The sequence below is a fragment of the Ranitomeya imitator genome, chromosome 8, assembly GCF_032444005.1.
Source record: "Ranitomeya imitator isolate aRanImi1 chromosome 8, aRanImi1.pri, whole genome shotgun sequence".
Lineage (NCBI taxonomy): Eukaryota > Metazoa > Chordata > Amphibia > Anura > Dendrobatidae > Ranitomeya > Ranitomeya imitator.
The window spans coordinates 170866809-170892657 of record NC_091289.1 but is presented as its reverse complement, the minus strand read 5'-3'; the positions used below and the strand labels follow the sequence as shown (position 1 = coordinate 170892657).

General features: G+C 44.1%; 1 protein-coding gene across 2 annotated transcripts; it reads left to right on the top strand.

Moving 5' to 3' along the window:
* The first annotated feature begins 7043 nt into the window (after window positions 1-7043).
* PCSK9 (proprotein convertase subtilisin/kexin type 9) lies at window positions 7044-25770 on the top strand. Of its 2 annotated transcripts, XM_069737830.1 has the most exons (13): window positions 7044-7422; window positions 7556-7744; window positions 12336-12527; window positions 12927-13050; window positions 14470-14603; window positions 14767-14908; window positions 15801-15997; window positions 18141-18324; window positions 20113-20283; window positions 21290-21438; window positions 21737-21914; window positions 21999-22180; window positions 25074-25770. In XM_069737830.1, the coding sequence occupies exons 2-13, from the start codon at window positions 7565-7567 to the stop codon at window positions 25269-25271; spliced, it is 2031 nt and encodes a 676-aa protein (XP_069593931.1). In that variant the 5' UTR covers window positions 7044-7422; window positions 7556-7564; the 3' UTR covers window positions 25272-25770. The 2 variants fall into 2 exon arrangements, with proteins under 2 accessions (XP_069593931.1, XP_069593932.1); XM_069737831.1 differs by lacking the exon at window positions 7044-7422 and having other exon boundaries at window positions 7443-7744.
* Window positions 25771-25849: the final 79 nt, after the last annotated feature.

Sequence of the window (25849 nt, the reverse complement as noted above, 5' to 3'; positions counted from 1 at the left end):
GGGCCCATCTCGTTTGTGTATAAATTTAATCTTTTTAGTGAAGTGAGTGGGGTACTCATGAAGACGAGCACAGAAAAGAGTTGTTGAGTATGACTGCTTGCTTACAAGACTAGATTTATGTACAGAGAAGAGGGGGTCATATCTCAGGAATGGAGAGGCACAGGAACAAAACAAAAATGATTCCAGATTCAGAAGGAAAGGTAACAAAAATACATATTATGACAAGTGATAGGTCATCATTAAGGGATCCACAGCACTATAAATAGCAAAGAAAAAAAGATCTGTCATATATTGTCTAAAGTACTGTAAATGGATTGGGGGGTCAATTCTTTGATTTTATTTTTGCTGACTATATAGCCTATGTTAGTAGATATATAATCCAAATTTTTGGGTAATGAGACACAAAGGATCCATTGGGTACATCTACATGCAGCATTGGACTGGCCCGCCGGAACACCAGTCGATCTTCTGGTGCCTTGGGTCCTCAGTGGGCCTCCGTGCCGAATATAGTGGGTGCCTGCTGTGAGGATTCACCATTTTCTGAGTTGGGACAGGAGGGTATGTATGAGTTATAGATACTCCCGGTCAGTGGGCGTGGCCTCGCTCAATACACTTGTATTGAGCCAAGGTTGCGCCCCATGTAGTGATGTGGCTAGCCAGTGGGCGTGGCTGACTAGAGGGCGTGGCCTCACTCCATACAAGTGTATTGAAAAGCAAGGCCGCGCCCACTGGCCTGGAGAATGTATAAGTCATACATACCCTCCAGTCCTGGGTTCAAAACTGGCTAATTCCCGAAGCGCACAGTGCGTGCTCTGGGGGGATTCATAAGTCTGCAGTCACACAGAGTGACTGCAGACTTTTTGGTTTGTACTGGACAACCCCTTGAAATGTCACTGCTATACTGCCATGTGATGGGTTGGTGGCCATGTTAATGATCACACCAGATATGAAGCTGCAAGAGGACGCCGGGATTGTGCCGGAAGGTTAGATTTTTTCCCCTCTGTGAATGGGCAGGGTAGTGGACATAGGGACCTTGGGTGGTGCAACGTACGGGCCCAGGATGGATGAACGTCACTTTGAGAGTGACGTTTAAGGTAAAGAATGTTAGTACTGTGGAGACCAGACTGAACCAAAGGATCCATTTTGTCTCCCAGATTAAATCTGCTTCTGCACAGCAAACTTGACATTTCCTTTTATAGAAGTAATCACGCGCGCATTTCTCCTTGATATTGTAGCCTTTCACCCACATACCAGATATTGTAACTTTTCACTAGTATAGATTTGCTTTGTAAGTGATTATGAAATATGAGCGCTTGTGCGCATGTCTGTAAATGCCTAACTTCTTACTATATAAAGAAGGGGCAGCGCCCAGTGAGGCAGGCGTGCTCCGGGGCTACCCCTGTTTATGAACACACAACCTTTGTGCTGCGTGTCATTTACTTGGATTCCTCAATCCAGGAAGCCAGGGACGGAAGAGGACTCAACAGTACTCACACCCAGGGACCCATCTGTTTGGTGGTTAGGGCTTCCGAAGTAAAGCTTAGCTAGGGAAGTTCCTTACTCTGGAACCTGAAGAATAGTGCTTTGGGTGCGCACTTGATGGCTTCTCCCCTCTCACCTAATCTAGATTTCTAGATTGACAGGTCCCTCGTATTTGAGTAAAGGGAAAGACCTTAGAACCGTCAATCAAGTCGGGTGAGGAGAAGGTGCTACAGGAAGGATGACTACATTGTAGTAGTGTTTCATGTCTAAAATCCATGCTGTGGTGGTAAGTAATAGTAACATTATAAAGATGGTAGAATGAGGAGAAAACAGAATAACATGGCTGTGATTTTAGTATAAACAGTTCTATCACACGATGGAATCTCTATGGTGTTTTCCACAAAACAATTACTGACTGTAGAACACTGCAATGTAATATGGCGGATAAGAATGCCTCTGGCCTTGTACCCAAGTGTATATAAAAATATGTAGACCCAATGAAAAGGTAAAACGCCACTTATTAATCCATTAATTATGCAGAGTTTGATCAGAGCGTGAGCACAGTGTGATCCGATTCTCTTGGATGAGAAGAAGATGGAGAAAAATGTCGTCAGAGCGCAGTCCGATGGTTTCCACGGACTCATTGATTTGTAAGGCCGAGGGCCATCCGAATATTGGATCAAACTCATACATACATATGGCAAAAATCGGACATGCGCACAGCTCCATTGGTCCGAGTGCAATCTGACGTTTTGATGGATCTCACGTGGACCAAAAATATGATCATCTGAACCTGCCCTGAAAGTTATCCCCTGCCCTAAAAGTTATCCCCTATCTTCAGTGGTTGGTGGTCCGCCTGCTGGGATACCCAACCAATGCCAAGAACGGGACTCTGAAATGCCCATCTGAATGGATCATTGGCCGGGCATGTGCACCACCACTCTATTCATTCTCCATGGTACTGCTGAAAAACACCGAGCTCTGTGCTATATTTTCTCTTCAAGTTCCATACCATAGAGAATGAACGGAGCTGTGGTGCACATGCCCGGCCAATGCTCCGTTCAGACGGGGCATTCCAGAGGCAAGTTCTTGGGACTGGTGGGAGATGGCACATTCATGGCCACGATTCTCCACCAATGTTTGCATTTCTTCTGGAGAAATGGGTTATCTCTAAGTAACAGCTCAAAAAGGCAGAAACAACCAAAACTGAAACACTTACAATCACGGGCTCTTAGCAGCTGCACGGTGCTTATGTGGTACCGTATGCCCACCTTTGTTGCTGCTTCAGGGGGCAGCCAAATTATTATAGATATAGCATAGCCAATCCATATAAGATTGATCGAGATGCAACTCTCAACAACTCTGTCAATCAGCTGTTGGAAGGGTCCGCATTACTTATCTATATATTAGAAACGTTCTTCCATTCACTTCAATGGGATGCGGCTGCAATACCCTGCACAGCCACTAGTAGGTAGATAAACAAGGCAATGATTTTATTAAGAGGCTGCAGAGCATGGCGAGTGCGGCTGCCTCTTCAGTGATTACAATCATTAGTTTATAGGGATCACACAGTCCCTTCACATATCTGATCGATGCAGGCACCAAGAGTTGGACACCCATTAATATAATATTGATGGACTATCTTAAACATAAGCAACCAATTTTCTAATCCCAGAAAACTCCTCTAATTTCCCATAGGAACAAGGGCACCCTGAGGAAACCTACCCTACATAAACACAAAGAAACATTAAACCCCACTGCAGATTTTACTTTTTGCCAGATCCAAACCCCAGAAGCTACTCAGAATATCTCTTTAAATGTGAACAGATCAAATATTGGGTAGGAAAATGTACATATTAAGTTCACTTACTGGTCCCCGAGGTTTTTTTTTTTTTAAATTCCTAGTGGTTTCAAATAGAATTTTGGATAGAATTTTTACAAAGCTAATTGCTGTGATCTCTTTGGGCACACATGTTTTTTTGTATATACTGTATTAAAGGCAAAGAAAAATGTATTAAGGGAACAGTGCCACCCAGTGGCCAAATAATCATTGCAACCATAGAAGTGTGTTGAAGGCTGTATTGCACTGCAAGGTCGTGGATGTTGTCTATTTGGATTTTCATAACACTGAGTTACAGTAAGGGTCAGTATCGGGCCCTCTTCTTTTAATATATTTATGAATAATCATATTAACAGTATATTTTCAATATTTGCAGATGAATCTAAGGTCTGCAAGGAAATCTACTATATAATTGTCTAAGGGTCACTTCCGTCTGTCTGTAACGGAAATCCCAAGTCGCTGATTGGTCGCGGCAAAACAGCCACGACCAATCAGCGACAGGCACAGTCCGGCGGCAAAATGGCCGCTCCTTACTCCCCGCAGTCAGTGCCCGCTCCATACTCCCCTCCAGTCAGCGCTCACACAGGGTTAATGGCAGCGGTAACGGACCGCGTTATGCCGCGGTGTAACGCACTCCGTTAACGCTGCTATTAACCCTGTGTGACCAGCTTGTTTCTATTGATGCTGCCTAAGCAGCATCAATAGTAAAAAGATCTAATGTTAAAAATAATAAACAAAAATAAAAAATAGTTATTTACTCACCGTCCGTCGGCCCCTCGGATCCAGAACAGGCCTTTCCCACTCCTCGCGACACTCCGGTGACTGCTCCATGCATCGCGATCTCGCGAGATGATGACGTACAGTCTCGCGAGACCGCTACGAGATCATCTTGCGAGACCGCAATGCACTCTTGAGACGGGAGCGCGCGAGGAGCATCGGTAAACGTTTCGCCTGGATCCGGGGGCCAACGGAAGGTGAGTATATAACTATTTTTTATTTTAATTCTTTTTTTTTAACAGGGATATGATGTCCACATTGCTATATACTATGTGGGCTGTGCAATATACTACGTGGGCTGTGCAATATACTACATGGGCTGTTATATACTACGTGGCTGTGCAATATACTACGTGGCTGTGCTATTTACTACATGGGCTGTTATATACTACGTGGCTGTGCTATATACTATGTGGCCGGCCGCGAACAATCAGCGACAAGCGCAGTCAGGCTGCGAATTGGCGCGGGATTTGAACCACGCTTCGCTAATTGGTCGCGGCCGGCCGAATCCTGTGTATTCAATGTATTATTCTAAAATCTTCATAAATAAACTACATACATATTCTAGAATACCCGATGCGTTAGAATCAGGCTACCATCTAGTTAACACATAAGAGGCTAACTTAGTATGACAGAGGGATTTTAGGGAAGCTGGAGGCTTGGGCCATTAAATAGCAATTGAAGGTTAATGTAGATAAATGTAAGGTTATGCACTCGGGCAGAGAAAATACAATGTACAGTTATGTGCTAAATAGTAAAATACAGGATAAAATTCACTGAAATAAGAAAAAGACTTGGGTATGTGGGTGAACAACAAACTCAACTTTAGTGACCAGTGCCAGGCAGCTGCTGCCAAGGCAAATAAAAAAAATAGGATGCATTAAAAGAGGCATAGATGTTCATGACAAGAACATAGTTTATCTCCATAAAGTTCACTTTTAGATACTGCTTACAATTTTGGTCTCCAGTGTATCAGAAGGACATTGCTGAACTAGAGCAGGTGTAGAGAAGAGCGACCATGGTTGTTAAGGAAATGGGTGGACTATAACACCATGATTGGTTATCAAATTTGGGATTATTCAATTATGAGATACAAAGGCTTAGGGGCGATCTTATTACAATGTACAAATATATGAAGCCACAGTACAGAGATCTTTATAACGATCTTTTTACACCTAGGACTGCAACGGTGACAAGGGAGTATCCTCTACATATAGTGGAAAGAAGGTTTAATCATCATTCCAGATGACCATTCTTTAAAATTGAGTAGCGAGACTATGAATTCTTTACTATAAGAGCAGTGAGATTATGGATTCTTTACTGTAAGAGCAGTGAGACTATGGATTCTCTACTGTAAAAGCAGTGAGACGATGCATTCTTTACTGTAAAAGCAGTGAGATTATGGATTATTCACTACAAGAGCAGTCAGATTATGGATTCTTTACTGTAAGAGCAGTGAGACTATGCATTCTTTACTGTAAAAGCAGTGAGATTATGGATTACTTACTACAAGAGCAGTCAGATTATGGATTCTTTACTGTAAATGCAGTGAGATTATGGATTCTTTACTGTGAGAGCAGTGAGACTAAGGATTATTTACTGTAAAAGCACTGAGATCATGGATTCTTTACTATAAGAGCAGTGAGACTATGGATTCTTTACTGTAAGAGCAGTGAGATTATGGATTATTTACTATAAGAGCAGTTAGATTATGGATTCTTTACTGTAAGAGCAGTGACATTATGAATTCCTTACTGTAGAAGCAGTAGGTCTATGGATTCTTTACTGTAAAAGCAGTGAGATTATAGATTCTTTACTGTAAAAGCAGTGAGATTATGGATTATTTACTACAAGAGCAGTCAGATTATGGATTCTTTACTGTAAAGGCAGTGAGATTATGGATTCTTTATTGTAAGAGCAGTGAGACTATAGATTCTCTACTGTAAGAGCAGTGAGACTATGGATTCTCTACTGTAAGAGCAGTGAGATTATGGATTCTTTACTGTAAGAGCAGTAAGATTATGGATTCTCTACTGTAAGAGCAGTGAGATTATGGACTCTCTATTGTAAGAGCAGTGAGACAATGGATTCTTTACTGTAAAAGCAGTGAGATTATGGATTATTTACTGTAAGAGCAGTGAGATTATGGATTCTCTACTGTAAGAGCAGTGAGACTATGGATTCTCTACTGTAAGAGCAGTGAGATTATGGATTCTTTACTTTAAGAGCAGTGAGATTATGGATTCTCTACTGTAAGAGCAGTGAGACTATGGATTCTTTACTGTAAAAGCAGTGAGATTACGGGTTATTTAATATAAGAGTAGAGAGATTATGGATTCTTTACTGTAAAAGCAGTGATATTGTGGATTCTTTACTATAAGAGCAGTGAGATTATGGAACATTCTGTCATATGATGCTGTAATTCTTCAATCACCAAAAAAACTTTAAGTTGGGGCTTGAATGCCTTTTTTTGACAAATATAATATGACAGGTTATGGGGACAATATGGGTCAATTAACATCTGCCTCCTGGGATTTTGCCTTTCTCTTGATCATCACGTTAGGTTTATAGGGACTTTCGCCTTCTTTCAACCTTAAAACTATAAAACTATAATGAAAATATGCTAGTGGCGCTTACTCTTACAGAATAAGACATATGGAACAAAAACATAAAATAAATAGGACAAATAATTTCTCCCTTATGGTGACATAATCTGTCAGTACAACACGTCTTTAGGATGCACAGCTTGCGGCAGAAGTGTCAAGGGAAAGGACAAAACAAGAATTTAGTGCGGTTAGTGAATCATCTAGAGCTGTAAGAATTAACATTTGCAGAGATTTAGAGATCAAAGGCAAAGCTTTAAAAAATTAGCTTCGGAGGATATGCAAAATGATTCCTAAAATAGCACAAATGATAAGCAATGGGCAAGGGAGATAATTGGAGATTGAATTAAAGAGGGCAGGGAACTGAGACATTTTTGCTTCCACTGCCCAAAATGTGAGGGGTGAAGATCTAGTGGTATCAGAGGGCAGATGTTCTGTGTGTGGGAGTGAACCGTCACCTACAAGAGATGCATCCAACTTGTGTTTGAACATGAATTTTGGTGTGGGTGGAGGGGCACAGCGTGCTCAGTCCTGTGCCTGTCCTATGAGGGGGTGGCATTAAACCCTAAACACACAACCTTTCTCTTTTGTAATTCGATTCTACGAATGAGGTTCAGCAAAACCAGGTAATCAGTAACCCGACTGGATCATCCGATGAGACAAGAGGTGGTGTGATTCCGCTTTTCCCCTCCCAAAACCAGGCTGCAGACTGAAAACTTAGTGAGTACTTTTTTTTCTCCAGTATTTACTATTTTAGCATTGGTTTTATTCCTATAGCACATTGTATAACATCTTCTTTTTGCACGTGCAAAGGTTTGGATATTTCAAATCTGTATCCATTGTTCTTGCCCAGGGTGACACCATGATCCTAAGTGTCTCCGTCCTGCTTTGGGCATGCTGTTTGCTGCTCGGTCCGGTCAAAACTGCAGCAGATGAAGGCGATTACGGAGAAGAAATCGTCCTCACACTCGCCCTAGAAGAAGAAGCCAATGTGGAGATGGAGAAGAAGACAACTCCAGGGGTTTTCCTCTGGAGCAATAGGGTAGGTTCTCTATTCAGTATTTGCTATTTTTTCCATATTAGGCACAATGGAAAAGGTTTTAAAGAGGATATATATATATATATACCCTTAAGCCCCCCCCAAAAAAACATACGGTGGCAGAAATACAAAAAAGGCACAATAAGGGTTTCTTACAGACCTGTAAAATTAGTTATTTATTATGTGATATTCAAGCTATACATTGGAAAAATATCCAATATTTCGGCAGGTTGGCTTGCTTGACTAACTGGACCAAGCACCAAGTGGACCTTTTCCATCCTATTGTTCTGATGTGAAAACTGCGTATTCACACAACGCTTAGGAAAATTTAATGCCACTCAATGTTGTTTGTGGGGCGGCAATTTTGGAAAGCCAGAGGGCTCTAGGTATGAGAATGGAATACAAATAGTTTTGGGTCAATGTAAAATTTAGTGAGCTGGTAAAGAGATTCTGTTAATTTGGGGGTGATCTTACAAAGTGTTCTAGCAGAAGCGGAGGGTAACCATATACAGTATCTTATTTCATATCTATAAAAATCCAAAATATAATCCAGTCCAGTTAGAAATGATCATGAATTGAATTGATCAAGGCACCGCGTCATTCAACTAATAATATAATAATATAATATAATGGTGGCCACCTGTATCATTGCAGTATTAGGGGGATTTGTTACAATAAATTTCTAAACCACATTTAATATTTAAAATTATCGATTCTCTTGCTCAAAATAAGGGGCAGAAAGAACCACAAAATAGAACTGAGTACAAATCCAAATACTTTCTATTGACCCCACATGATGGGATGGGATAATCTGAATACTTCAGTCTTTTGGTCGGGGTTCTCAGGACCTGGATGCCCCCCAATCATCACTACTGAAAAAGGGCTATAAAATATATGTGGTATATATATATATATATATATATATATATATATACATATATATATACTGTATATACAACCCCTTGTTCTCTGCTGACTACACATTTCTCCCACTAGTTCCAGCACAGAGATCTATAATTTAGCTCGGGACTGGCAGACATTTCCATAACTGCTTTTGACTACATGGATGGCGCCTCCTCACCCTGTTCCCTCCCATTCGCCTTTTTAATAATAATCTGTGACCATCACAGTTAGTTCTAGAGCACTAGACTCCATCGTCACTAAGACGGGGAGGGGGAGGGATAGGTGATGGGTGGGTAACAGTTCCCCTATAAAACTAGTGCAACATAATTTGGACAGGATGGCTTTACTCGACACGATGGCAGATACGGGGTGTACTGGCTACTGCCACTTTAAAGGGCACCATAGAGTAAGTGGTTTCAACATTCACATGAGGGATAAACATTGCTGAATAGACCAAACTGAAGGAACCCAGGACACATTGTACATCCCTCTTTCTCTGGCCTCAGTTTTCCTCATAGGGACCAGAACAACACAGGGTTACTTCACTCGTCTCACACCAAAATCACAACCACCCTTGTGGGCTCAGAATCATTCTCACTCCCTCACACAGACCCTACTACTGTCTGTGACTCTGTATCCATCACACAGACCCTGCTCTCTTGGGCTCTGTCTCCATCACACAGACCCTGCTCTCTTGGGCTCTGTATCCATCACACAGACCCTGCTCTCTTGGGCTCTGTCTCCATCACACAGACCCTGCTCTCTTGGGCTCTGTATCCATCACACAGACCCTGCTCTCTTGGGCTCTGTATCCATCACACAGACCCTGCTCTCTAGGGCTCTGTATCCATCACACAGACCCTGCTCTCTAGGGCTCTGTATCCATCACACAGACCCTGCTCTCTAGGGCTCTGTCTCCATCACACAGACCCTGCTCTCTTGGGCTCTGTCTCCATCACACAGACCCTGCTCTCTTGGGCTCTGTATCCATCACACAGACCCTGCTCTCTAGGGCTCTGTATCCATCACACAGACCCTGCTCTCTTGGGCTCTGTCTCCATCACACAGACCCTGCTCTCTTGGGCTCTGTATCCATCACACAGACCCTGCTCTCTTGGGCTCTGTCTCCATCACACAGACCCTGCTCTCTTGGGCTCTGTATCCATCACACAGACCCTGCTCTCTTGGGCTCTGTCTCCATCACACAGACCCTGCTCTCTTGGGCTCTGTATCCATCACACAGACCCTGCTCTCTTGGGCTCTGTCTCCATCACACAGACCCTGCTCTCTTGGGCTCTGTATCCATCACACAGACCCTGCTCTCTAGGGCTCTGTATCCATCACACAGACCCTGCTCTCTAGGGCTCTGTATCCATCACACAGACCCTGCTCTCTTGGGCTCTGTCTCCATCAGAGACCCTGCTCTCTTGGGCTCTGTATCCATCACACAGACCCTGCTCTCTTGGGCTCTGTCTCCATCACACAGACCCTGCTCTCTTGGGCTCTGTATCCATCACACAGACCCTGCTCTCTTGGGCTCTGTATCCATCACACAGACACTGCTCTCTTGGGCTCTGTCTCTATCACACAGACCCTGCTCTCTTGGACTCTGTCTCCATCACACAGACCCTGCTCTCTTGGGCTCTGCATCCATCACACAGACCCTGCTCTCTTGGGCTCTGTATCCACCATACAGACCCTGCTCTCTTGGACTCTGTCTCCATCACACAGACCCTGCTCTCTAGGGCTCTGTCTCCATCACACAGACCCTGCTCTCTTGGGCTCTGTCTCCATCACACAGACCCTGCTCTCTTGGGCTCTGTATCCATCACACAGACCCTGCTCTCTAGGGCTCTGTATCCATCACACAGACCCTGCTCTCTAGGGCTCTGTATCCATCACACAGACCCTGCTCTCTTGGGCTCTGTCTCCATCACAGAGACCCTGCTCTCTTGGGCTCTGTATCCATCACACAGACCCTGCTCTCTTGGGCTCTGTCTCCATCACACAGACCCTGCTCTCTTGGGCTCTGTATCCATCACACAGACCCTGCTCTCTTGGGCTCTGTATCCATCACACAGACACTGCTCTCTTGGACTCTGTCTCCATCACACAGACCCTGCTCTCTAGGGCTCTGTATCCATCACACAGACCCTGCTCTCTTGGGCTCTGTCTCCATCACACAGACCCTGCTCTCTAGGGCTCTGTCTCCATCACACAGACCCTGCTCTCTTGGGCTCTGTCTCCATCACACAGACCCTGCTCTCTTGGGCTCTGTATCCATCACACAGACCCTGCTCTCTAGGGCTCTGTAGCCATCACACAGACCCTGCTCTCTCTGACTTTGTATTCATCACACAGACCCTGCTCTCTGTGACTGTCTCCTTCAAACAGATCTGTTCTCTGTGACTGTCTCCATCACACAGACACTGCTCTCTAGGGCTATCTCTCCTTCACACAAACACTGCTCTCTATGACTCTGTCTCCATCACACATACCCTTCTTGCTATGACTCTGTCTCATTCACACAGACTCTGTTCTCTATGGCTCTGTCTCCTTTGCACAGACCCTACTCTCTATGGCCCTGTCTCCTTCATACAGAACCTGCTCTCTAGTGCTCTGTCTCCATCACACAGACCCTGCTCTCTAGGGCTCTGTCTTCATCACACAGACCCTGCTCTCTAGGGCTCTGTCTTCATCACTCAGACCCTGCTTGCTATTGCTCTGTCTCATTCACACAGACCCTGCTCTCTGGGACTCTGTCTCCATAACACAGACTCTGTTCTCTATGGCTCTGTCTCTTTCACACAGACCCTGCTCTCTACTGCTTTGTCTCCTTCACACTTTTCTCAGCAGTGCTTGACACAGAGTACTTGCTGGACCACCTTTTTCATGATTAGACCTTATAAGCTCCACAAAGACCTCCCCGTCACTATTCGTAACCTCCAGTTTACCACCTTCATAGCCATAGGTTTCCATCTTCTCTGTTTCGCCTCAAAGAAACAATCTTGCTTCTTCAGGTGATCAGGTCCTGGCCTTAAACTGCACATAGCGTCTGCTCATGCCTATAGTCTGCACACTCCCATAATGGCACCAAATCGTCTCCTCATGTGGGCTCCCCTCTCTGAAGCATATCAACGTCGCCATGCTCTGCTTTTGGCCAACACAAACCCCTTCCTGGACCTCGCCAATCTGCCCGGGAACTGTCAGCCAGATGACTTCTCATTCAGTCACAGCATCTGACATCCAATGGCGCCACATAGCACCGCGGCTCGTGCTCCAACGTGATATAGGCTGCAAATAAATAGAGGTCCCAAAGTTCACCATCCTTACCCCCATTCAGCTTCAAATCATGTCTGTTCCACACAGGAAACAGGAACCCACCTTTCAACAAATTTGGCACAATTTGACTTCTTAAGAAGACAGATAATTCAGTTTACATTTGCTATCAACATGCATAAAAATTCCCTACAGGTTTGACCTTTTTAATCAATTTACTATATATTACTCCATGTATCTTTGGAGGTCATGCCCATTTTTCTTCACACTTTTCAAATTCAGTAAGTTCCTTCAAATTCTGGAACAAAGTTTTGCATGTCACATTTGTTTTGTATCCTGGCACATTTTGTATGAATCTACTTGTTTTACTTTGCCTTGCCCCATCCAATGACCAAAGACTATTTCTTTTTAGGATGCCTGGAGAATGTCCGGCCAGTACGTGGTGGTCTTAAAAGAAAATGTTCACAAGTCCCAGATAGAAAGAGTAATCCGTCATTTGCAGACCAGAGCGGCCAAGCATGGCTACCTAACCAAAATCCTCTATACTTTCCATGAACTGTTTCGTGGGTTTGTGGTAAGGATGAGCAGTGATCTCCTAGAGATGGTAAGTGGCAGATATTCATCATTTCATTCATTGTTTAATTTGGAAAAATAGTAAAAGAAAAAAAAATATTCTTCAACGAATTTGGTCACAAATCAGCAATGAATCCATATGTGTTACCTGCAAATTTTGTTGCAGATTTGGTTGCGGATTTCACCTTACATCAGACAAAGCATTGAATATGGTGAAATCCGCCATGAAAATCAGAAAATCCGTACATGATTGACCACGTTGCAGATTTGATACTTTAAGTTTGTCTTTATTTTTTTACCGCAAAGTGTGAATAAATTGTTGAAATACCCAATTATTTGGATTTTGCTGTAAATTGCTGCAAATCTGCAGAAAATCCTGAACATGTGAACTTAGACTAACAGTAAAATATACCCACTTTCTATCCCTTAGGCCCTGAAGCTGCCACATGTAGACTATATTGAGGAAGATTCCTATGTGTTTGGCCAGACTGTGCCGTGGAACCTTGACAGGATTGTGCCCGCTCCACATGTCGCCAACCACTTCAACCCCCCAAGTAGGATATTTCTTACCATTCATATATATCTTATGCATACACAAATTTTTTTATCCTGTACAAGCTAGAACTGATTATAATATGTGGGTTAAGCCTCATTTAGACGTTGTTTCTTTATGTACGTGTTCTATCTGTGTATTCCACTGATAGAATACGCACCCATTATACTCCGTGGGGCTGTTCACATGTCTGTGTTCACTATCTGACAACCCTTCATGCCTCCAAAAAATGGAGACTTGTCCATTTTTGATCAGTCATGGATCAAACTCGCCTATGTAAATAAAAAAAAAAGCAGCAGCAGCAGCACACAATGGATAGGAGACACTTGGAAAAAACAAGAAACACGGATGGTGAAAATGGACCAAAAATGGAAGAAAATGAGAAATCGCTGCTCCACCGCTACCGTGGAAGACGTTCTATTGATTGGACGCAGTTCTGTTATTTGGCATGAACAGTTTTTCATATATAACGAGTGAAAAAATCCAACAGGGCAAATTAAAGGGTTTATCCGGCTCCATTAACTAACACATTGGTGGTGAGTAGTGATGAACGAATGTGCTCGGATAACGTCTTATCGGAACATGCTCGGGTGTTATCTGAGTATCTTGGGTGTGCTCGTATATTATGTCCGAGTCACTGCGGCTGCATGATTTGCAGCTGTTAGACAGACACAACACATATGGGGGCTGCCTGTTTGTTATGGAATCCTCACATGTGTTCAGGCTGTCAAACAGCTGTAAATCATGCAGCCGCCGGGACTCGAACATAATATACGAGCACACCCAAGATACTCTCTAACCCCCAAGCATGCTCTAATAAGACATTATCCGAGCACGTTCGCTCATCACTAGTGGTGAGCAGTGCCGATGACATTACGACCCTGCATGCCTGCTGAGACTCGTGAATGTATTAGCAGGTATTGTGCACATATTAGATTAGTACATGTGCACGATAACTGCTGATCAAGAAAGCGTCTTGGCTGGTGTGTAGGGTCATAAAGTCACCGGCACCACTTTCCTGTGATGCCAAAGTGAGCGGTGCTGGATTCCCTTTAACATTTAGATATCTACCTACAATGTGGCAACTTTGTTGGACTTTCATGGCACAAAAAAGCACTGATGGTCGTCTGGGGAAAGGTGAGAAGCCTCCATCCATATAAGATGCTTGGGTAGTCGTGCCGAAATTGGCCTCCTCAGCTGACTTTACTGCTAAAGTGTAAAACTAATAGTCTACAAACCTTACAACGCCTGTCAGTATAGTATTCACTGCCATTAATAGCTGTTCCAGAGGAGCAAATAACTCAGGAACGCTGGGAAGAAAGAAGCTGTGTACATCGAGACCTGCACACCATTACCTGCTTGTTTTATTCGGTCACCATTACTTTATACTGTGTAAGTTTACCTTCCATCTTCTCCTTAGACACAGGGGAGTCAGTGGACATATATCTGTTAGACACCAGCATTCAGAGCACCCATAGGGAAATCGAAGGCAAGGTTCTCATCACGGAATTCGAGAATGTCCCCGAGGAAGATGGGACCAGATTCTATCGTCAGGTTGGTTGTAGTTTGGGCAAGGTGAATGATTACATAGAATAACTGATGATGGACATGGTGGTGGTGGTGTATGATGACCACTTGGCTTCACCATTTTTCATACAAAGGGGTCCTTTAATGGAATTACATGAAATTCAAATTTCTTTTCCACTTTTTCTTATAGGCCAGTAAATGTGAGAGCCATGGGACCCACTTGGCCGGTGTTTTGAATGGAAGAGACGCCGGTGTTGCCAAAGGTGTAAATCTGCGCAGCTTACGAGTATTGAACTGTCAGGGTAAAGGGACAGTGAGCGGAAGTCTGATGGGTACGTCCTCTACTAGTCATTGTAATGTTTGGGATGTGTGTTGGCGGTGCGTGTGGTTAACGTATGGTACAGTGTAGGTGTAAAGAGACCTGCGCCATATGTAAAACATACAATATAATGGTGCATTTAGAGGCAATGATTTCGGCAAACCAATGCACCTTAATGAGTCTATAGGACAAGTCGTTTACTGCTCATTTACCAGCCCTATTTACACAGGAAGACGAACAATGATGGGGACTGAACTATCATTAATATGATCGATCTGTCCCCATACAGTACATTTCCTGTTTACATCGGGTGTTGTTCTCTCAATAATGATTTTTTTCCCAGGTTTTAATAATTCGGTCACTTATCGGGTCCTTTTCTCGTCTGGCGGGTGATTGCCAGCATATTTTTACAAATGCTACTGTGCTAATTATTTACTTTTCTAAATGCCCCCTAAGTTCTGATATTATATGACTGCATGGAATAAAGAAGCCTAATATGTTAAAATTACACAATTTTGCCATGCACTGGATTAGTTGGCCCCTATGAATATGTTCAGCATATGGCCCACAATCTTTCATGTCTTTTGATCTGAGCGAGCAGCCTCATATATGCCTGTTTGTTCGGGTTAGGAAACCCAATGTCAATCCTGGCATTGTGGTCCATTGACGGACTGTGAAACACGGACGTCTGTATTCAGCTAATCTCTATCAGTATTTGGCTTAAATGTTTTAAAATTTGCTTTGTTGTTTGTTGTGTCTGGTACTGCACTTCAGCCCATTTAAGTAATTTGCATAGAGCTTCCATATCAGACACAGTCCATTGACAAAAGCTGTGCTGTTTCTAAAAAAAACTCCAATAAACAACGGGTTCTAATCCTGTATATATGCTTGTGGATTTGTTGCAGGTCTGGAGTACATAATGAAAGCAGTGACTGAGCAGCCATACAGCCCCCTGATAATTCTCATTCCCTTTGTTGGAGGGTATAGTCAAACACTCAATATGGCCAGTCGGATGCTTATTAATTCTGGGGTCATAATTATTGCCGCTGCCGGGAATTATAAGGATGATGCTTGTCTGTACTCACCAGCTTCAGAACCAGAGGTTAGTATACCTGTATAGTGGTCAAACTTCTATTTTCTTGGTAATGGGCCCATCTGAAAAGACCAAAGTTAAAGGGAACCTGTCACCCCCAAAATCGAAGGTGAACTAAGCCCACCGGCATCAGGGGCTTATCTACAGCATTCTGTAATGCTGTAGATAAGCCCCCGATGTAACCTGAAAGATGAAAAAAAAGAGGTTGGATTATACTCACCTGGGCAGGCAGGTGGTCCGATCTGATGGGCGTCGCCGTCCGGTCCAGGGCCTCCCATCTTCTTACGATGACGTCCTCTTCTTGTCTTCACGCTGCGGCTCTGTCCTGTTGAGGGCAGAGCAAAGTACTGCAGTGCGTAGGCGCCAGGCCTCTGACCTTTCCGCGGCATTGAAGACAAGAAGAGGATGTCATCATAAGAGGCGCTGGACCGGACCGCGACACCCATTGGACTGGACCGCAGCAGGACCGCCCCTGGGTGAGTATAATCTAACCTCATTTTCTCATCTTTCAGATTACATTGGGGGCTTATCTACAGCATTACAGAATGCTGTAGATAAGCATCTGATGCTGGTGGGCTTAGGCTACGTTCAGACTAGCGTTGTGCGCCGGCGTTTTGCGACGCGTGCGTAGTTTTTTGCCGAAAATCGGACGCAAGAAAAATGCAACTTGTTGCGTTTTCTTGGTCCGACGCTTGCGGCAAAAAAGACGCATTTGTCGCAAAACGCAACAAGCAAAAACGCATGCGTCCCCCATGTTAAACATAGGGGCGCATGACGCGTGCGTCGCCGCTGCGTCGCTCGACGCGGCGCCGACGCACACTAGCACAACGCTAGTCTGAACGTACCCTTAGCTCACCTTCGATTTTGGGGGTGACAGGTTCCCTTTAAATGATAACCTTCTGTCTGTCATCAGCCATGACTAGGAGGAGCTGTGGAGCTTAGTGGCAGCTCCAGGGAGACAGAACTGTATCCCCACTGATCAGACACTGATTACCTATCCTGAGGATAGGCCATCAGTGTTAAAGTCCCGGACAACGCCTTTAAATTATAACTGTTGTTTCAGGAGAACTTGCAGTAGAATGTCTGTGTCTGCCTTTAGCTCCTCCCTAGAATGTCTGTGTCTGCCTTTAGCTCCTCCCTAGAATGTCTGTCAGCCTCATACTCCCTAGAATGTCTGTGTCTGCCTCTAGCTCCTCCCTAGAATGTCTGTGTCTGCCTTTAGCTCCTCCCTAGAATGTCTGTCAGCCTCATACTCCCTAGAATGTCTGTGTCTGCCTCTAGCTCCTCCCTAGAATGTCTGTGTCTGCCTTTAGCTCCTCCCTAGAATGTCTGTCAGCCTCATACTCCCTAGAATGTCTGTGTCTGCCTCTAGCTCCTCCCTAGAATGTCTGTCTCCCTCTAGCTCCTCCCTAGAATGTGTCTCCCTCTAGCTCCTCCCTAGAATGTCTGTCAGCCTCTAGCTCCTCCCTAGAATGTCTGTGTCTGCCTCTAGCTCCTCCCTAGAATTTCTGTGTCTTCCTCTAGCTCCTCCCTAGAATTTCTGTGTCTCCCTCTAGCTCCTCCCTAGAATATCTGTCTGCCTCTAGCTCCTCCCTAGAATATCTGTGATTGCTTCTAGCTCCTCCCTAGAATGTCTGTGATTGCTTCTAGCTCCTCCCTAGAATATATGTGTCTGCCTATAGCTCCTCCCTAGAATATCTGTGTCTGCCTATAGCTCCTCCCTAGAATATCTGTGATTGCTTCTAGCTCCTCCCTAGAATATCTGTGATTGCTTCTAGCTCCTCCCTAGAATGTCTGTGTCTGCCTCTAGCTCCTCCCTAGAATGTCTGTGATTGCTTCTAGCTCCTCCCTAGAATATCTGTGTCTGCCTATAGCTCCTCCCTAGAATGCCTGTGTCTGCTTCTAGTTCCCCCCTCCTCTATAGAACCTTAAAAGCACCAACTGTCATCTTATATCTCAGTAATGGAAAAATCTGTATTCACTAAAGACAGAATTTGCAGATTTTAACAATGAACTTAGATTAAAAAAAATAAGTGCAGGAGGAGAAAAACGCAGATTTCTCTGACTAGATATTACAAACGAGATTATTTATAAGTGTCTTAACCCTACAATTACACTACATCATGATATGATGGATCTCTTCTGTTTGCAGGTGATAACAGTTGGAGCCACCAACTATGAAGACCAACCAGTAACAATGGGAGCACTTGGCACTAATTTTGGCAATTGTGTTGATATGTTTGCCCCTGGAGATGATATCATCGGTGCGTCCAGTGACTGCAGTACTTGTTTTACATCGAAGAGTGGAACATCTCAAGCAGCCGCGCACGTGGCAGGTATGGGGATTGACCTTTACAGAAAATAAGAGGTTGAAAGTAAATAACTGCTTTGGTTAATTTTGTAGCTGACAGACATCTTTGTGAGTAGAATGTCCTGTTCATTGTCATAGCACTGCCCTTGTCCCGCTGCTTCCTAATGACCTTGTTTTAAGGGAGTTTGTTAGAGCAAAATGACTGTTCAAGCCAAGCACAGGCGCTCGGTGCAGCCATGGCGTGGCCGAGTAGTTCCCACGTACTTGTTTTCCATCTTTCTCCACCCTTTTCTTCCTTGATTGGCATCTCTGGCTTTACAGGTGACAAAGAAAGTCGGAGATAGGTGGAAAGATGCACTGAACTGATCAGTCACGCCAAGGGTGCACCGAGCAGCTGTACTTGATTTTAGCCCTCATTTTGTGCTTAAGACCCGCATTTGTAAGGTATATAGGCTATTGGTCGTGGTTGAGGGGCTGCATTCCCAAACCCTGGCACCGCACAAATAAACAGTGTCCCAGTCCCTAAGTGTGCTGTGTACACTGCAGTGTATTAACTTTTAGGCCGGAGGTCTCCGCTGCATCCACGTCCTTTGGTCCAAGGTCAGCCGCACATAAATCAGGGGACACTCGCTGCTTAACAACCAGTTCAGCTTTACTTAATAGTATGAGTTCAATTCATGACAAATCACATTTCCATGTTCTCCATTCGCTATCCCTTCCCTTTCTGGCTCATTCACCTCCTGCATACTCTGCCCAGCTCCGCAGTATTCACAAGACCCATCCCGCCTCCCTCATTCATTTCCCTGTCTGGTTTCCACTTGTTGGAAGGGAATAAGGCAGACTTCCCAGTGCCTAGTTCAGGCCGTAGGCCACACACATTACAGGAATGTCCGCTGAAGACCATTGCTGATGTTCTCATACTGCCAGAACAATGCGTAGTTCTTGTGCCATCCAGCCCTCTGGCTTTGAATTCTTACTATTACTTTATCTATCTCTCCATCTTCAACTAATCTAACAAAAAAGTTTTCCCCTTTTAATATGACAACCCCCTCTCATGCTGGGCTGGTCCCAAACATATTAACCATGTCTAAACCTGTGCACTACTTTCTATAACTAACATGCCCACCACTGCATATGGAGCGCCCACTAGGGCCGTGGGGAACTCAGGCCGGATCCGACGGTTCTTAAAGGGGTGGTCACGGTAGCAGTGACTGGTCTGTGGCCCTTGGCGTCCAATAAAAGTCAAATTAAAGGGGAATAAAGTTTATAAGGGATTAGTTTGTGATGCCACCCGTGGTGCTCAGCAATAGGGAAATGGCCGACGCTGTGGTTCAGGTCCACTGGGGCAGATGGTGACGCAGCAGAGATGTTTCAGCTCTCCATGGGTAGAGCTAGGCCCCAGGGCAGTTAAAGAGTTAAAGTCAGTGATGGTGAATGTTGTGATGCAGGGCAGATGACGCAGTAATAATTCAGAGGACATAGCAGGTTGCAGTTTCCACACTTTTACTCACAGTTCTTAAGTGCAGTCCCAGGCAGGTGCTGTGTCCTCCGGGCCTGTGGTCCAGCCAGCTCTCAGGTAATTTGGGGTCCACCTTGCCAGAAGCCCCTTCTTATGTTCCTTTCCTGGCCGTCTCACTGTGCTGGCTCCCGCCTCTCCTGCCCCTTCCCATACGCAGTTCCTATCACAGCGGTTCACATTTCCCGACTGCTCCTTGCTGCACTCCACACCGTCCTGCTGGGCGCTGCCCATCCTTGTCCCTTCGTAGTAATGCCCTGGCTGTTGCTGAGCAGCATATCGATCATTCTGTTTTAGGTATTGCAGCAATGATACTTAACGGTAAGCCCGATATGTCGGTGACAGAACTGAGGCAGAGACTCATAAACTTTTCTACTAAGAACGCCATTAATGAAGCCTGGTTTCCGGACGATCAGCGGCTCATCACTCCTAACCGGGTGGCTGGATTACCTGTTCAACTCAATAACGGCAAGTTACCTAATCCGATGTATACTTCCTAATTTATGTCTTGGCTGTTTTTTTATTTAGTCTGCCATAGATCAGACACTGCAATAAAATCAGTGTATTAGGAGTATTTAGACCAGGGACTATGTATTGCCACAAAGCATCAGTGACTGGTGAAAGCTGCTGTAATGTCCTCTACTCAGCCTTGGATCAGCGGCTTCAAGGAGAAATACCACCAAAAACAAGGGATAGGTGATAAATTTGTGATCGGGGGTCCAACCACTGGGACCTCCACCAATCACATGAACGGGGGGTAAGGAGGTTAGAGTTGTAGTACACAACTGGTCTTGAAAGTGGTAGCCTTGCATGCTCCCTACTATGCCAACCACACGGGAGTCCTGTCCTCTGGATCATTGGGGATCCTGGTGGTTGGACTCCAATGGTGGATGAATGTATTTCAAGGTATAACCTAGGAGAAGACTCCAGCACACATAAAAGAGAGCGTTATGACCACTTTGTAATCTAAATATGTTTATATCTGACCGCCGGTAGAGCTGAGAACAGCTGATCGGCGGAGGCGCCGGAACCCACCGATCTGACACTGATGACCTATTTTAGGGATAGGTCATCAATATCGCAGTCCTGGACAACCCCCACAATGCTAAGGTGATTACTATTGAATTTTTTAAGACTCAATAGGGGCTGGTGCCTAAAGATGCCTCTGCCACCAGTATTATAAATGGTACAGTAGGGGCCCAGGAGCTTCACGTTACACCTCTGTACCATGACCACTGGATGTTGCTTCTGTAGAAGGTTGATAAAAAAGTCCTATGAAAATACAAAAAATTGCTGCTGTCTTCCAGAAAACGGCGCCTCTCTAGTCTGTGGAATGAGTCTGGTACTGCAACTCAGCCCCATAATTGGCCAATATCAGACACAGCTCATGGACAAGTGTTCCTCCAAGCGGACAGCCATGTTTTTCTAATTTTATGAGCATATCCCCAAAACATGTTCCTATTTCTCCTCTTAGATGAGCAGCTTTTATGTCGAACAGTTTGGTCAAAGCCATCCGGCTTCGCTCGCACAGCAACAACATCGGCGCAGTGCACCGGAAATGAGGAAATGTTCAGCTGCTCCAGTTTTTCCAGGAACGGTAAAAGAAAAGGGGAACAGGTGGAGGTAGGTAATAAAAAACACACGATAAAATACAGGTTAGGCCTGGAAATTTTATAAGGATGTTTAGTTTTATTTAAAGGGAACCTGTCCGCTCTTGTGACTTGTCTGTTTCAGTAAATAAATTAGTTCCCCATCGTACAACAATGTGAAACATCTTAATTTATAACTTTGTGTTATGCGGTTACTTTGTTATTCTTCCTGGCAATGTATGAATAGTTTGACAGCTGGGATTTAGCAGTTGCTGTTTGCGCTATTGTTCCGCTATTTGCAAACGGTGCATTCATAATCTTTAATTATTCAGGATAAAGACGGTAAGAAAATCTGCACTGCGCACAACGCCTTTGGTGGAGACGGAGTGTATGCAATTGCTAGATGCTGCGTGTGGCCTAAAGTGAGCTGCAGTGTTAATGCAAGTATCGCCGACGATGCAAACGCAATGTCCGCTGCCAGCTGCTCGCAGGACGACCATGTTCTGACCGGTATCTATCATTGTTCTGCAATACACTTTCATACACATCACTTGTTTTATGTCACAAGTGACTCTTTACCCTTCTGTTTTGCAGGTTGCAGTTCCCATTCTTTAAGTGGCCATTTCAGTGAACATGTGAGGCCCGTACACAGCAGTGGGAACAGGGATCCTGTGTGCATGGGGAAAAGTGAGGTCACTTCTCATGCCTTGTGTTGTCATGCTCCAAGCATCTTCTGCAAGGTTAAGGAACACTCTCCTGTGGGCTTCACAGATAAGGTATAGACTCAAGCATATTAGTAATATACCTAGCACAGAGAAATCCTGTGGCTGCATATACATTAAATGGGAGTATACTGGGGACTACAGAACAGAAGGACTTGGGTATTCTGGTGACCAGTAAGCTGAGCAGCAGTACTCAATGTCAGGCAGCAGCTGCAAAAGCATGCAAGATTTTAGGGTGTATAAAAAGAGATACAAGTTTGTGGTCCCAATGTATTGTTACACCTCTATAAATCACTTGTGAGGCCACATCTAGAATATGGAAAAGAGTTTTGCACCCCACATTTTAAAAAAGATATTCAGAAGTTAGAGTCAGTTCAAAAGAGGCAACTAGATTATTACAAGGGATCGAAGGCCTCTCATATGATGGGAGGCTGGAAAAGGTGGACTTGGAGAAAGTTTGACTTCGGTCTTTTTCAACATAGTAACTATAGAGAGGGGGGGAGAGGCCTGTGATTTTTATTGTAGGTACACTTTATCTGTGAGAGACAGAACCTAAAAATGAAAAAAAAAAGAAAATCGCGTTGTTTGATTTCTACATAATTAACTAGCATTTTATTGCATGAAATAAGTATTTGCTCTTCTTTTGTTCCTGCACCTTTCAGTTCCAGAAATATGGACTTCTCTTCTGTATAAGTAAATCTAGTCTAGTTAGCCAAGTGGGAGTGATTATCAACTCGGTGAGCTTCTTCATGAGTTTACCCACCCACCTCACTAAAAAGTCTACATTTATACACAGGGAAAATCAGGCACAAGAAATAAAAACAAAAATCCAGATTTAGGAAAACAGTGGCATTTAGACCAGGTAAAAAAAAAAATCACATATTTATGGGAAGCGAAAGGCCCTCTTTAAAAAAGTTTTTCAATCCTGACAAAACAGATTAACATAGATTTATTTATAGGATACTTTATTAACAAGCTTGTGGCACTGCCATGGGAACGACATACACCCCGAATTATATTAATTTATGAATAAATTAGAGTGAGGATTTCACTTGGAAATGCACAAAAAAAGAAACTGTTTTGGATTTTAAAATTCCAATTGATGGTCAATTAAAAATTTTATTTTAAAACCCATAGATATGAAATATTTGCTTCTTTAACAAAGTTGACATCCACCATCTCAGTAGCAGATACTGTATCCTAAGATTAATATTTTAAGAGGAGGCACCATTGTATTTAATGATTCAGGAGCTTTGCATACTACAATTGTTTCTGCCCATACTGGTTAAAGGGAACCTGTCACCCCCAAAATGGAAGTTGAGCTAAGCCCACCACCATCAGGGGCTTATCTACAGCATTCTGGAATGCTGTAGATAAGCCCCCGATGTAACCTGAAAGATGAGAAAAAGAGGTTAGATTAAACTCACCTGGGCGGGCGGTCCGATGGGCGTCACGGTCCGGAGCCTCCCATCTTCTTAGGATGACGTCCTCTTCTTGCAAGTTGATGAGGACCCTTGACGTTGGGTTGCAAGCTTATCCATTTTGGCCAAAATTGTAACACCTCATCTAATGTATTATATACATTATTTAATTTTTCATCTTTTTTGCACTTTTTATCATCTTTTTGCAGGGTGCGGCAGGGCCTCTTTATGTTATTCCTTGTGTGTTGCATTTATATATATAGTGCTGGACGGCCCGCCTGCTAATACTATGGGCTTGATCAATAGGTTGTCCAGACACTGTGCATCACATTTATCTGTGTGAATAGTGTCCTATGCAAGCCTTACCTGTGTGCATTTTTGCTACTAGGCAGCCAACCTCTCTAATATTTGGGCGAGTGAGTGGTTGCTCTCATCAGTATCTTGCACCTATGCTGCTTTAGCATTTATTATCGGGGGCCTGCTGCACCCTGCGAGTGCATTTGTCAATTGACAAGGTTTTGGTGAGTCTGCTCCTCATGTTGTGTTTTTTTGAGTTTTTCTATGTTAGCTGATGATGACGTCCTCTTCTTGTCTTCACGCTGCGGCTCTGGCGCACTTTGTCTGCCCTGTTGAGGGCAGAGCAAAGTACTGCAGTGCGCATGCGCCGGGAAAGGTCAGAGAGGCCCAGCTCCTGCGCACTGCAGTACTTTGCTCTGCCCTCAAGACAAAGTGCGTCTGTGCCGGAGCGTGAAGACAAGAGGACGTCATCCTATGAAGATGGGAGGCCCCGGACCGGGACACCCATCTTCATAGGATGACGTCCTCTCCTTGTCTTCATGCTGCGGCTCCGGCGCACTTTGTCTGCCCTGTTGAGGGCAGAGCAAAGTACTGCAGTGCGCAGGGCCTCTCTGACCTTTCCCGGTGCCTGCAGTACTTTGCTCTGCCATCAACAGGGCTGACAAAGTACACTTGCGCCGGAGCGTGAAGACAAGAAGAGGACGTCATCGTAAGAAGATGGGAGGCCCCGGACCGCAACGCCCATCTGACCGGACCGCAGCGGGACCGCCCTGGGTGAGTATATTCTAACCTCTTTTTCTCCTCTTTCAGGCTACATCGGGGGCTTATCTACAGCATTACAGAATGCTGTAGATATGCCCCTGATGAAGGTGGGCTTAGCTCACCATCGATTTCAGGGGTGACAGATTCCCTTTAAAAAGATTCGATGCTGTACATCTCCTACTTCAGGATGTTTATTTTTAGACCATATAGAAAAGGAGATTAGATGAAAAATGAGCTTTTGCAGGTATGTCCACTGAAAGTAGCTGTACTTACATGGGACAATGATTGGAAAAAATGTTCTTATTAATGTTTGTTTGGGTGATTATCGTATACAAAGGCTTGTGTTTTATTTTTTGGTGTTCTGCATAGGTCAGCACCATTCGCTAGAAATACTAAGTCTCATTGTGGCCTGAAATTGCTTTTACACTGTACATGTGAAGTAAACTTTTTCCTTTTTGTCATTTTAGGTGACAGTCTCATGTGACGATGGCTGGACTCTGACTGGTTGTAATGCGTATTCCCGTGGATCGAACACTTTAGGAGCTTATCCGGTTGATAATACTTGTGTTGTCTTAAACCCGAAAGGTGGTAAAGGGGCAGCAGCCATCGGTATCTGCTGCAAGAATGCGAATACAGAAAACAGTCAAAATTCTAACTATAGGTAGTCATTTCACGTCCAGCGTGCAGAAAGCTACATATGTACATCATACTTTTTTTTTTTATATACTGAGACTATGTACATTTCAGATCCAATTTGTTACAATAGTGTGAATGCTGAGGCTCTCCGAGAATTGTATATTCCGAAGAGCCACAAAGTTATGGCTTGCGATACACTTGTTTATTTTATGCATTTTTCATTATTCATTTATATAGCTAGTGACCATTTGTATTTCCATTGCTTGAGAACTTTGCCGAAAGCAATTGTGACAGACGAGGTTTGGAAATGAATGGCAGCGGCTATAGCACCACTTTAACTTTGCACCAGTTTTTAATTTTCCAGATGTTTCCCAATGCACAGAAGAGTACGTAGGTATTTTACTGTCAAAATTATTACATGAATTTTAGAGAATCTGGCAGTAGATTCATGCTGCCTGAACCACAGTCAGCATGGTTTATAGACTGGCAGCTTATGTTTTACTTTGAAACGCTGCAGTGAAATAAAAACCGTACGGTCGAGCACCATCCATCGGAGATGAGTAGTCCATAGTGATGTGCGCAAGTGCTCGAGTTTGCAACGAGTATC

Excerpts from the sequence above, each read along its gene's own strand:
- PCSK9 (XM_069737830.1), top strand. The coding sequence starts at position 7,565 with ATGATCCTAAGTGTCTCCGTCCTGCTTTGGGCATGCTGTTTGCTGCTC. Across the intron at positions 12,528-12,926 it reads GCAGTGATCTCCTAGAGATG|GCCCTGAAGCTGCCACATGT; the intron begins GTAAGTGGCAGA and ends TCTATCCCTTAG. Across the intron at positions 21,439-21,736 it reads GAAAAGGGGAACAGGTGGAG|GATAAAGACGGTAAGAAAAT; the intron begins GTAGGTAATAAA and ends TTAATTATTCAG.